This window comes from Mirounga angustirostris, unplaced genomic scaffold (genome assembly GCF_029215605.1).
Source record: "Mirounga angustirostris isolate CCGP_5_RB_7025 unplaced genomic scaffold, mMirAng1.0.hap1 SCAF_2, whole genome shotgun sequence".
Taxonomy (NCBI): domain Eukaryota; kingdom Metazoa; phylum Chordata; class Mammalia; order Carnivora; family Phocidae; genus Mirounga; species Mirounga angustirostris.
Genome location: NW_026991710.1, coordinates 71,071,816 through 71,084,756, shown reverse-complemented (window position 1 = coordinate 71,084,756; position 12,941 = coordinate 71,071,816). Strand labels below are relative to the sequence as shown.

The window sequence follows — 12,941 nt, the reverse complement described above, 5'->3', positions numbered from 1 at the left end:
ACAGTTACAGTGCCTGGCATAGATCAGTTGCTCATCGTTCTCGGGGGTTTAGGTGATTGTGAGTCAGTTACCAGGTGAAAACCAATCACCACGGAATTAATAGGTCTCCTGTGGCATATACCTCTGAATCCATATCATCTATTTTATGTTCTATCATTTTAGGTCCACATTAATCTTAATCTGAAGGGTAAGAGAACGCTAATGGTTATTCTGACTTCATTAATTATACTGAATATTTTAAGTTCTTTACAAGTAAAAAAATGAAACCAATGTTTAGAAAAACTCCCTTCTTAGTCATACATTTTTTTTCCTTGTCACATTACACCCTTAGAAAAATCAGTTTCTTGACAGTGGTATTTATGCCAAATCCTGTGCTCCTACAAAATTTACCAAATTTGAGTTCTTCATTTGATGGCAATTTCATGGGAAGTGGTATCAGCTGATTATGTGTTCCACCGTTTCCCAGTTGTCCTTCTTTTCCAGAACCAAAAGAAAAGACTTTCCCCAAATCAGAAACATAGGCAAGTGTGTGCCGCCTATTAAATAAAAGCACATACGGTCAATTCTCAATTATCTACAATGAAGAGAGTATGCAGCAACATGGTAAACTGCTGAAATTAGGTTACCCGGTGAGTGAAACTAATTCCTAAAATGGAATTAGGTGATCCTTTCTGAGCTCCCTCTATTTCCCAAAGACCTTACCCATAATGATTCCCTTACTGATTGGCTCCATGGCCTCTCCCATTCTAGAATGCATTAAGTAAAGAATTTGCCTTTGTCCTCAGTTCCTGGGAGGTAACCTCTAAGCCCTTAGAATTTCCCAGGTGATAGGAGTGTCTTTGTTATTCATGGCAAGCTCCTGAGATCACACCTACAGTTGACCCAGGTGGCTCAGGAAGGGCCCCTCTGGCTAAATGGAAGCCCAACCCTACTGGGAGGGAGAGGCTGGATGTACAGTTTACTGCCAGAGGCAATGATCCAATCAATCAGGACTAAGCAATGAAACCCCAATTAACTCTGGACTTGGGTGTGCTTCCCTGAATGGCAATACTCTACACATTGTCATGTTCTGGGCTGGGAGGAGGTAATACCATCCCATCCATGATTCCAAGGGGACTGGACAGCGGGAGCTCCTTGTTTGGACTCCTCCTAGACTCTGTCCTATACATCACTTCCTTTGACTGGTTCTAATTTGTATCCATTTCTTATAATAAATGGGAATCTGACTTTAACAGTTTTCAGTGAGTTCTGAGTGTCTTTCCAGTGAATTCTCCTGTTAGTAGGGGAACTGCCCTGGTGTGTATTAAGCTATCTCTTACGTGAGACTCCTCTTCTAATACATGCTACTTAAAAGAATGTTAAAAATCCAAGGTGGTGGTAATGTTCCCTTGAATGCAGAGAATCATACCATCCCAATAATCTGGTCTACTTTAATAAAATCCATATATGTAATTTTACTCCAGGATCATAAAATAATAGGTCTATAGACTGAAAAGTACATACATGAATTTTTTACACAACGATTTTGGTAAACAAACACATGAACCCAATATTCAGATAAGAGCCTGAATTTGCTTGTGTTTAATAAGGAAGAATTGCCCAAAAGAAGAGTATCTGATTGAAAAGATTTCTTAACCTCACAACCCAAAATCCCACTGGTGAGAAATGGACTGAATGACGTTCAAGGAATAACTCAGTAAGCCAAGGAGTTTGAGCAAGTTTTTCTACTTTTACTTAAAAAAAAAAGGCTGTGAAAAATCAAAGTTATCAGAATATTCTACTCAAACCACCACTGACTTTGTCTTATCCTCTACTGTGATCACTCTGAAAGAATTATATTAACAGTATGTTGGCGTCTGAGGGGTTGTGAGAAAGTCATTACATCAATGAATAATCCTTTGTGATTCATGTTTATTTTTTCCCAAATAAATAACCTATTTTTCTTAAAGGTTAAAGTGTGTTTGAACAGTTACAAAGCTTTTTCACTAAAGGGGCAACAGAAAGTGAATAAATTTTCCAATTTAAAAAAAAAAAAAAACAATGCAGGGCATGCTTGCCTGGCTCAGTCTGAGGAGCATGCAATTCTTGATCTCGGGAGTTCTAGCCCCACGATGGGTATAGAGATTATTTAAATAAATATTTTTTTTAAAAAGCCAATGAAGGGGCACCAGGGTGGCTCTGTCAGTTAAGCATCTGCCTTCAGCTCAGGTCATGATCTCAGGGTCCTGGGATCAACCCCGCATCGGGCTCCCTGCTCAGTGGGGAGCCTGCTTCTCCCTCTCCCTCTGCCTGTCTCCCCCCACTTGTGTACTCTCTCTCTCTGAAATAAATAAAATCTTAAAAAAAAAAAAGCCAATGAAAACAAATACATATATTAAAATAAAGATTATTATCTAATAATGTAAATTAAGCATCTTCATCCATGTGAAAATGTTTGATACTTTTATCTCAATCAAAAAAACTGATGGGAGGGCGCCTGGGTGGCTCAGTCGTTAAGCATCTGCCTTCAGCTCAGGTCATGATCCCAGGATCCTGGGATCAAGCCCTGCATCGGGCTCTCTGCTCGGTGGGAAGGCTGCTTCTCCCTCCCCCACTCCCCTTGCTTATATTCCCTCTCTTGCTGTGTCTCTCTCTGTCAAATAAATAAATAAAAATCTTAAAAAAAAAACAAAAACTGATGGGAGTTTTATTAAACCACCTATCTAAATTTATGGTATTGATTTCATCAATTTTCACGGACACATTACAACTTACCTTCCACATGCTATCTGGGTCACCCTATTCCCAGCGAGTTCAGTCACCAAACGGGGTCTTAATTCATTCTGTGTGGAACTGTGACCAAGTTGCCCATATTTTCCAGCACCAAAAGTAAATACCAGCCCATCCTAAAGAAAGAAAACTTCTCATCAGATTCTAGAAAAATACAACAGTAAGCAATATTACTTAATAATTAATAAAATATTACTGAATTCAGCGATATTACTGAATAATTAACAAAAGGACTACTCACTGATAAGTGAATTAATAAAAGGACTATCAGGGGATCCTGGGTGGCTCAGTAGGTTAAGTATCTGATTCTTGATTTTGGCTCAGGTCATGATCTTAGGGTCATGAGATCAAGCCCCACATTGGGCTCTGCACTAAGAGGAATCTGCTTCTCTCCCTCTCTGCCCTTCCCCCACTCATGTGCATACACTCTCTAAAATAAGTAAATCTTTAAAAAAAAGACCATCAAAGCAAAGCCCCCAAATTATCAGTAGGACAATCCTGCATGTGGGAAGTCACCCTTCTTCTCAGGGAAATACTAAGTGCCCACACCCAGGTATTTTGTGCTTTTCCCACTATAAAGTTCTTCCAGAATTACCATCGGAGTCAAGGATACACGCACCGTTGTGAGCAGGGCAGTGTGAGAGCCACCACAAGCAAGAAATTCAACTTTCTGATTGTCCAGTGGTTCAATAAGGGAAGGAAAATCTTCACCTATGCAAGGAAAAGAACAGCTGACGTGATCCAAAGAGGACGCTGGAGTTCCGCGCTACTGGGAACATACCTGGACTGTCTCTCAGCTGGCAGCACAGTTCCCAACACCTTCTGACAAGAAAGGCCTCTGTGTTGGTACATTTATTTTGGCCTAAAACTGGGGGTGAGGCAGTGGTCAAAGGGCCACACACAGCAGAACTCATGTGAAAGTGTCAAGCCACTTCCCAGAACCCACTCTTCTCCTGTTAGCCTAACTTGATTAATTGCAGCATATCTGGTATTTCCAATTCGCATCTAAAATCACCCTTTTAATGAACATAAAGATTCTTTCTTTTCTTTTAAATTCTCTACTACAGTGTCCCTGCCCTATACTACCTCTCCTTTCTTCTCACGATTTCCTTGTCAAAGCACTTAGAGGTTCAGCAAAAACAGTTTAACTTCTTTATTCCTTTCCCTGCTTTGAATATTTTTCTAACATTGACTGTGGTTGCTTCTAAGTAATTAGCATTGGGCCACGTCGGGGAAAGATGCAGTATATGACCCAGTAACCCAGGGGAAAACAGGTGCATTACTACAGCTGATAAAGCAGCAATTTGCCATACCTAAAAACTCCTAAAAACTCCAAGAGGGTATTCAGGATCATAAGAAAGTTTGCCAGGGCGCCTGGGTGGCTCAGTTGGTTAAGCGACTGCCTTCAGCTCAGGTCATGATCCTGGAGTCCCGGGATCGAGTCCCGCATCGGGCTCCCCGCTTGGCAGGGAGTCTGCTTCTCCCTCTGACCCTCCCGACCCTCCCCCCTCTTATGTGCTCTCTCTCTCTCAAATAAATAAATAAATAATCTTTAAAAAAAAAAAGTTTGCCATCTGCTTTGTGAAAGTAGTTCGACAGTGGCAATTACAGGTTTTTTTCCACATCTGTGTATACAGATATAATTGATACCTTATAGACTAAGATTAGAATATGTGAGTTTTTAAAGAGATCATTAGTATCCTTTTGTCCTAATATGGATATACTTGTATTAGACATTTAAGTGCAAAGGCACTTCGGAGGTCATTTCATCCAAATGCATCACTTCATAGAAAAAGAAAATAAGGCCTAGAGAAGTTAAGTGACTTAGTAAGGCCCTGCCATTAGTTAACTGCAAAGTGGGAAGCAGAGTCCAGGTATTCCAATCAGTGCAATGCTCCTTCCCATAGCCCACACAACCCTGACACATATCTCACTCACAGCAACAACTTCCACACTATGCATGTCTCCTAGATTGCTTCTGCCCTGAAGACAGAGATAACCAGGAAGAACAGCACCAATGACCGTGAAGATCTGAACCATTTCTGACAGGGAGGCTTGTATTAAATTCACCTCTTATCTGACAAATATATCTGATAATGTGAACTTGAAAATATGGTTCCATACCGTCAGTGTGGCCCAGGCCTAGTTGTCCCAAATCATTTCTTCCCCATGAGTAAATGTTTCCAGACATGGATAAGGCCATGCTGTGGGCTTTTCCCGCGGAAATCTGAACCAAGGGGACTCCTGACAGGTGCTCCACAATCTGTGGTGTGGGGATTGAGGCAAACAGTCTTCCAACTCCAAGCTGGCCATGTAAATTCTGTCCCCATGCGAACAGCTCACCACCTTGACATAAACAAACAAAATGCTGCCTTATTAAGTTTAAAGTGCAGGAGACATTAACTTAGAACATTATGTATGTTATCCATACTATACTATCAGTCTCTTACATTCAACTTCCCCTATGTCTGAGACAGAAAAACTAGAAGAAATCTTCTCTTTAGCAGTACTTCCTTACCTCCTGCCTCAAAGGGTAGAGTTTATGTCCTGGCTTCCCCAAATCTTATCTTCCTAGATTGTGATGTACCAGCAATAAACCCTGAACACCCGCCTTTGCCCCACATCACTAGATCGTGGGCTTCTTTAATGGTCATGTCCCCCTCAAAAAGTATGTATGTTGAAATCCTAACCCTCAAAGTGAAGGTATTAGGAGGTGGACCTTTGGGAGATGATTAGGATTAGCTGAGCTCATCAGGATGGAGCCCTCAAGAATGAGATTAATGCCCTTATAAGAGAGATTCCAGAGAGTTCTCTTGCCCTCTCCACCATGTAAGAAGATAGGCCCCCCACACAGACACTGAATCTGCTGGCACCTTGAATTGGAATTCCAGTCTCCAGAACTGGGAGAAAGAAATTTCTGCTGTTTAAGTCAGCCAATCTATGGTATTTTTGTTACAGCAGCCCAAACGGACAAAGAAGGGTAGAATGAAGCTACCTGAACATATTATAATCAAATTCAAGAAATGGGCCCATGAAAACCAGAAACATTCTACATCTGGGAAAAACCTAAAATTAATGTCTTCCTTCTGCCCACCCACTCTGTTCATGTGCCTGAAGATTCTAAATAATGTATACATTTGAAATTACAGCAGAGTATCTTGAAAGAGTCTGCATCTTCCTCTGTTAATTGAACACATGAAGCATATTTTTCAATAAAAGTTCTTAGGTGTAATCTAATGGAGTTGACTATATCTGAGTCTGAAAAAATGTACCAGAGAATTAATGCTTACTGAGCACCCCTTTGCAAGATACTGTGCAGAATCTGGTAAGGGGCAGAACCTCTCCTTCAAATGTAACTACCATGTGTCTACCAGCCAGCAGGAATATAATGATGAAATGATCAATTCTTTCTTGCTTCCCCAACTTTCATTCTTCCTAGATTATGATTTACCGGTAATAAACTCTGAATATCTCTTTTGCCCCCATATCATTAGACTCTAGGCTTCTGTTTTATCTTTATAACCTTTATAACCTTTTCAATCTATTTGAAAAATAGAAACATGGAACTGTTGAAATGAATCTCCAGGGTCAAGATAGATATAACCTTTTTTCTCAAACCCTTGTTCTTCTGCAGAGCAGGTGTAATTGTTTTTAACTTAACTAATGAGCAAACCAAGGTTCAGAGGGGTTAAAGTGGGCTCACTTCATAGGAAATGGCAGAACTGGAATTCCAGCCCAAGTTGCTCTGATTCTAGCCCTATCTTCCTTCTACCACTGTGGGCTGCCCTCTATGCTAACTGATGCACCATCGGACTGCTCTTCCTAATCAAGGGGGTAGTCAGACATGACCAGCACAAATCAGGCAGACAGAGAATAGAAGGAAAACAGGGACAGGCTTAGGGGCTAAATGGCAGAAACTCCTTGGCATTAGCCCTTTCCCTAAGATTCCATGTAGATAGAATATTACCAGTGGGCCACTTTTCACCCCTAAGAAGGAATCAGTATTTTCTTCAAAGTATCTAGTTTCATATAATTCTTCATGTTCACCTGCATTCCTTTTTTTTTTTTCTTAAGAACCAAGAAATATTTTATCTAACAGAAGTACCTATAGAAAGAAAGGATAGCTAAGAGCTGTTTCCTTTTAAATTTAAGACAAAATTGATACTCAACGGCCTTTTAAAATAATCTAGCCTGAAAAATTACATTTTGTAATTGAAATAATTTACCACCATTATTGAAATTAGGAAAATGTATACATTAAAGAGATTCTTTACTCTTCAGTGATTGCTTTAGAACCACGAAAAAGCATCACAGAGGAGGAACAGGGATGGGCTCCATTAGTGTAAAAGAAATAAATTGTTGAGTTAATCAATCTAGATACTCAAAATGAAATGTGTGTTCATGAATGGATAAAGTCAAACAACCAGGCCAATTTTTTCCAATGCAAGTTCATACTCTCAAACTTCAACAGGGCCTTCAACACAGGTCAAGTTCTGGATTATTTACTTCCCTTTTATCCCAGTTTCCCTTTAGTTTGTTTATATCTGTCCTACATATTTTAAAAAAATTTTTTTCCTTGACCCTGAATTTCCACTTATCACCGTCCTGTTATAATTATTCCTCCATGGTCAAGCTTCTTTAGGAAATAATCTGTATTCACTGTTTCAATTTCCCACCATTATAATGTCTGATAAGAAGTAGGAAATAATAAAAGCTGGGGAATCCCTGAATTCAAATGGTAATGTGCGAGCACATCAGAGGCCTGCAAACTGGCCACAAGAACAGACCCAAGAGATTCTAAGCTCTTGTCATGGAAGCTGAAAGAGCACTAGGAAAAGGCAAGAAGTTTCTAGGAAAGGGTAGCCCATGCTTGGTCCTGTTTCCAGAATGATTTTGATTATTAAGAATATTTTCATTGTTTCTTATTTGAAAAACAGAAACATGGAACTGTTGAAATAAATCTCCAGGGTCAAGATGGAGCCATTCCTGCCCAGGGTGCCATGTCAGCAAACCAACTTACATGTTCCTTTAAATGTTCTACCTGAACAGAAACACCATGTATCTATCCAATAAGCCAATCCCCAAACAACAAGCCAACTCTGGGCTGTACACTTATTTCTTTGTTCCCTGATCTTTCCAAATAAGGTCAGATATACAACCCCAACCAATCATGCCTATTTCTGCACTTTGACTTCTAATGCTCTAGAAAACTCACTCTTGCTCAAAATCCTCCCAGAATGCTCCATTGTTTGTGATGCACTGTACTCCCAATCCATCGGCTGCTTGTCCTTGAACAAAGGGTATCAAATTCTTTACTAAATCGCTTTAGTTTTGTCACTTGACAGAGTACATTGTAGGAACAGTAAATATGGAATCCTAAAGATTTTATACATCCAAAAATTACTCTTATTTTCTAACAAGTGCCTTGGGGTGCCTGGCTGGCTCAGATGGTAGAGCATGTGACTTTTTACTGACTCTATCTCAGGGTTGTGAGTTCAAGCCCCATGGTGGGCCTAGAGCTTACTTTAAAAAAAAGTACAAGTGTCCTGAACCATATCAAATTCAAAACCATTATTTTTGTCTGTTACAAAGTGAAGCAGATACATTCTACTAGGTCTACATATATACACATTTATTCCCTCTAAAAAACAGTATTCCAGAAAAGTACCTTTTGAGAGTGCAAGAGAATGATAATCTCCACATGTGATCTGAATTATACTTTTTTCTTGTAAAATGCACTGAAACCTGATGAAAGAAAATATATTTTATGTCAATCACCGTAATCGAAGTCGCAACATCGATGTTAAAACTAACTGTATTTAATTGGGATTGAAGCTCAAGGAAAAATTTAAATTTACTGCTTCACATTCAGTACATCTAAAATTATAAAAAATACTACATGTGTTTTAATTGGTGGTTTAAAAGGAAAATAATGTGCACTATATAATTGTAATTAGGATGATTCCAAGTGTCTTTTGCAAACAATAATTGTATGATACAGGAATAACACAAGATGAAAATAAGTTCTAATTCACATGATCTACTAGGAAAAAGTCTCACAAATCATTCCATGATAATGTATTTTTCTCCTATGTCGAAAACTTTTATTTCTGATAATCTAACTCATTATGAGGGGTAAATGAATTAATGAATGTGGAGGTCCAATTTGGGGTGAGGCAGACTAACAACCATTTCTTTTAAATGTCAAAGCAAGGGGTGCCTGGGTGGCTCAGTCGTTAAGCAGCTGCCTTCAGCTCAGGTCATGATCCCAGGGTCCTGGGATCAAGCCCTGCATCGGGCTCCCTGCTCGGCGGGAAGCCTGCTTCTCCCTCTCCCACTCCCCCTGCTTGTGTTCCTGCTCTCACTGTGTCTATGTCTGTCAAATAAATAAATAAAAATCTTTAAAAATAAATAAATAAATGTCAAAGCAAGACCCGATGTCTACGGGACAAGTTAACTTGATTGTAGCTCACTGATGGAATTCACCGGTCATTTCAGAATTGTTTACTTAAGAGCCACTACGTAAAGCAGGGCATAATATAAAACCATAATACAAAAATTATGATTGCCTTTTGAGTACATTTTAAATAACTTCTAATAAAAGAAAAAAAAAGTTCCCTACCTTGCATGTTCTGTGCTATAGTGGTACTCAAATGGTTTTCCATCTGAGGACAGAATCAGCATGTGCTCTGCTCCTTGGTCCACGGAATGTATCTTCATTTTTTTTCCTAATTTAATGCACTCTGCAGAGCAAATCCAATCAGGAACTATCATAACTCTGGTTATTACCCACTATCATTATTTATTTCATTATAATACACTAAAACACCTGGAAAAAAATTTCAACTAGACAACCTTTGATTTAACATGAACCTCTCTTTAAAGAAAAATTCAAGAACAAAAGCAGAGCAATTAGCAATGACTATTGTTTTGACCCATGGATTTTTTTCAATTTGGGAAAGCACTGTTCATACTTTGTTTTAAAGTTGTTTGTTTGTTTTTTTTTTAATTTATTTGACAGAGAGAAACACAGCGAGAGAGGGAACACAAGCAGGGGGAGTGGGAGAGGGAGAAGCAGGCTCCCCGCCGAGCAGAGAGCCCGATGCGGGGCTCGATCCCAGGACCCTGGGATCATGACCTGAGCCGAAGGCAGACGCTTAACGACTGAGCCACCCAGGCGCCCCTCATACTTTGTTTTAAATTGAATATAGTTTTGGGGCGCCTGGGTGGCTCAGTCGGTTAAGCCTATCTCTTGATTTCCGCTCAGGTCATGATCTCAGGGTTGTGAGATGGAGAAGCGTGGCGCCTGCTTACATTTCTTTCTTTCCCTCTTCTTCTGTCCCTCCCCCCTCTAAAAAAATAAAATAAAACAAAATCAATATAGTTTAAAAAATAACCAATTAAATATTTGCTTTTAGATTCCTGTTTAATAAATTGAGACAGAGTAATTACATTTGAAGTGACAGAAATGAAAAGGTCTATAAGAAAATATAACCGTATCTGGATGACATAACTCATTTTAGGAGAAAATATATATTGTGTGTTTTGAGATATACTCTTTCCAAATACAAAACGAATAATAATAATGAAACTCTCCTCACTGCTCCACAAAGAAGCCAAGTTCTTTATTTTTAAAAGGAAGAATTGTGTTTGAGGACTAATTTTTCAGGAGGCTGCTGTCAAAATAATTTTTATTGGCACTGCTACATATTTAGCCCTTCCTAAAAGAGATTTAAAAATTGTTCACAGTTACCATTTACGCTTATCTCATTTAATCTGTTCACAAAAATTGGATGTGGGACTTTACTTTTCGGTTCTAACCTAACCAAATAGGATTTATTCATGTGAAAATCTCCAAGCACAAATCTTCATATTAGAAATGCTTTGAGAACCAAAACCGTTTGGTAATGAAGAAGAAATGGTTAAACAGTCATCTTTTTCAGAGATCAGCATTTCCAATCAGTTGAAAAAAAAAAGTTACTCAAGGAGCAGGGAGGAAAAAAAAAAGGTTACTCAAAAAAGGTACTGGGACATCAGACTAAACACTTGGAGAAACAAATAAATCTAGGTTCCCCGACCTCCTTAAATCAAAATAATTTTCAAGTGCATCCAAAATTTTAACTTTAAAAATAAAAGCATAAAGGGTGCCTGGGTGGCTCAGTTGGGTAAGCCCCACCCAGACTCTTGATTTCAACTCAGGTCTTGATCTCAGGGTCAAGAGTTCATGCCTCCCGTTGGGCTCCACGGAGCCTACTTAAAAAAGTAAGTAAAAGCTTAAATTGCTGTAAAGATGAGTACATTAAAAAACAGAAAAAAAAAACAAAAAACCTGAGTGTGGATAGCTTTGTAACACAAAATCCATAAGCCTTAACAGAAAAGATTAAGGAGACTAAAATAACATCAAAGTTGGGAAAAACATCAACGTCTATGCTGGACAAAGTGCTATTCTTACTCAATGTTCAAATAACTCTTTCAAATAAATAAGAAAAAGATTACAACTCAAATTTTTAAAAAACCCAGTCTAAGAGGGGCGCCTGGTTGGCTCAGTTGTTAAGCGTCTGCCTTCGGCTCAGGTCGTGATCCCGGGGTCCTGGGATCGAGCCCCATATCGGGCTCCCTGCTTGGCGGGGAGCCCGCTTCTCCCTCTCCCACTCCCCCTGCTTGTGTTCCCTCTCTCGCTGTCTCTCTCTGTCAAATAAATAAATAAAATCTTAAAAAAAAAAAAAAAAGCCAGTCTAAGATATGAACAAGCAGGTCACCAAAAAGGGAATGCAAACGATCAACAGAAAGAAAAAAAAGATGCTCGACCTCGCCCGAGTTAAAAGCATAACGACCAGTAAAATACCATTTTCTTCACTCAACAGACGGACAAAATTTCCCAAGATTAAGAATGGCCATTTGCTTTCCTCCACCTTTAAAATCGGAACCACAGTTCCTGACCTCATCTACGGAGATTGCCACCGCGGACAAGTGCAACTGAAAGCATTCTTTAAATTATTTGCATATATAAGATATTATCGTTGAGAACAAGAGAACTCTATTTTCCAAAGGGTCACAAAATCGGAGCCGCTGTGTTCTAAAGAGGAGTAAGTGAAAAGTAAACTTCAACAGAAACCAGTGCTAACGGCGGACTGGCTAAGCAGATGCCGCCTGCACGCGCGCTCCCTCCGCACGGGCTATTTGCACAGTGCGCGACCCAGTTCTCACCACCATCCTGCAAACTCCGCGCCAACTGGGAACGCGGATAAGGGAGACCTCAGGCGCTCGCACGTGCGAGATTCAAAAGCCACCCGGCCCGGCGCGTTTCTGCGGCCACCGCAGACCGCTGCGGCGTCGGGTCTCCTCCTGAGCTTCCCTTCGCGTTTAGAGAAGGACCGCCACACCCACCCTCGGGCCGCTCCGCAGGCGCTGCACTTGGGGCCCCCGGCCGCCCACCCTCACACCCCCAGCCCGAGGCGGGAGGGCCGAGGGGGCACTGCCCGCCCCACTCACTCGGCTTCTTGGCGCCTTCGCTCCCCGCCGGCAGCTGGTGGACCTCGACGCCGGCCCCGCCGCGCTCCAACACCACGAGGCGCCCGCGCGTGCAGCACATCTGACGCGTCGCCTCGGTCCTCTGGGGCAGCGCCCTGCGGAGGCCCGCGGCACTGGGGAAGAGCCAGAGCTGAGTGCCCGGCGGCTCCGCGGAGCGCCGCGGCGCTGCGGGTCGCGGCGGGGGGACCGGCCCGGGGACCGGGCGCACGCCGCCCCGAGCTCTCCTTCGCGGCCTCTGCTCCATCGCCGCTGTCCCGGGCTCTACGGCCGCGCCTCGGCTCTCCGGACCTCGGAGGAGACGGAGCTCCCGAGAAAACCGACCCCGGCGTCGCGGCGCTCAGCCAGAGGTGGCGGACAGCGCAGTGGCGTCGAGGCTCCGCAGCCTCCCCTACTCCGCCCCCGCTGGGACGCCGGGCTCGCAACGTGCTGATTGGGGGCGGAGCCCGCAGTTCCAATAGGAAACGAAACCGTTGTGCTTGGAAGGGGGCGGAATCGAAAAGGGAAGGGAAAGGGAAACTCGAGCGCGTCACGGAGGGCTTGGAAGGCTGCCAGAGTAAACAGGGTGCTGGCCGATGACGAGGTGGGTGGGCAGGGCTGAGGGGGTGTCCCCCGGCGAGCAGTGGCCACCTGAACGCCTGGAC

The 12,941-nt window shown here is 41.8% G+C and overlaps 1 protein-coding gene across 2 annotated transcripts in view; it reads right to left on the bottom strand.

The window, feature by feature from the left end:
* Nucleotides 1–12,721, bottom strand: part of HERC5 (HECT and RLD domain containing E3 ubiquitin protein ligase 5) — a 44,865-nt gene extending 32,144 nt beyond the window's left edge. The window contains exons 1-7 of one of the 2 annotated variants that reach the window (XM_045881764.3): nucleotides 12,262–12,721; nucleotides 9,392–9,512; nucleotides 8,438–8,514; nucleotides 4,894–5,115; nucleotides 3,389–3,480; nucleotides 2,755–2,885; nucleotides 391–536 (exon numbers count right to left, since the gene is read on the bottom strand). In XM_045881764.3, the coding sequence (XP_045737720.2) occupies nucleotides 391–536; nucleotides 2,755–2,885; nucleotides 3,389–3,480; nucleotides 4,894–5,115; nucleotides 8,438–8,514; nucleotides 9,392–9,512; nucleotides 12,262–12,544 (1,072 nt within the window). In that variant the 5' untranslated portion in view covers nucleotides 12,545–12,721. The remainder of the gene's footprint in view (nucleotides 1–390; nucleotides 537–2,754; nucleotides 2,886–3,388; nucleotides 3,481–4,893; nucleotides 5,116–8,437; nucleotides 8,515–9,391; nucleotides 9,513–12,261) is intronic. The other variant, XM_064584786.1, reaches the window with a different exon arrangement.
* Nucleotides 12,722–12,941: the final 220 nt, after the last annotated feature.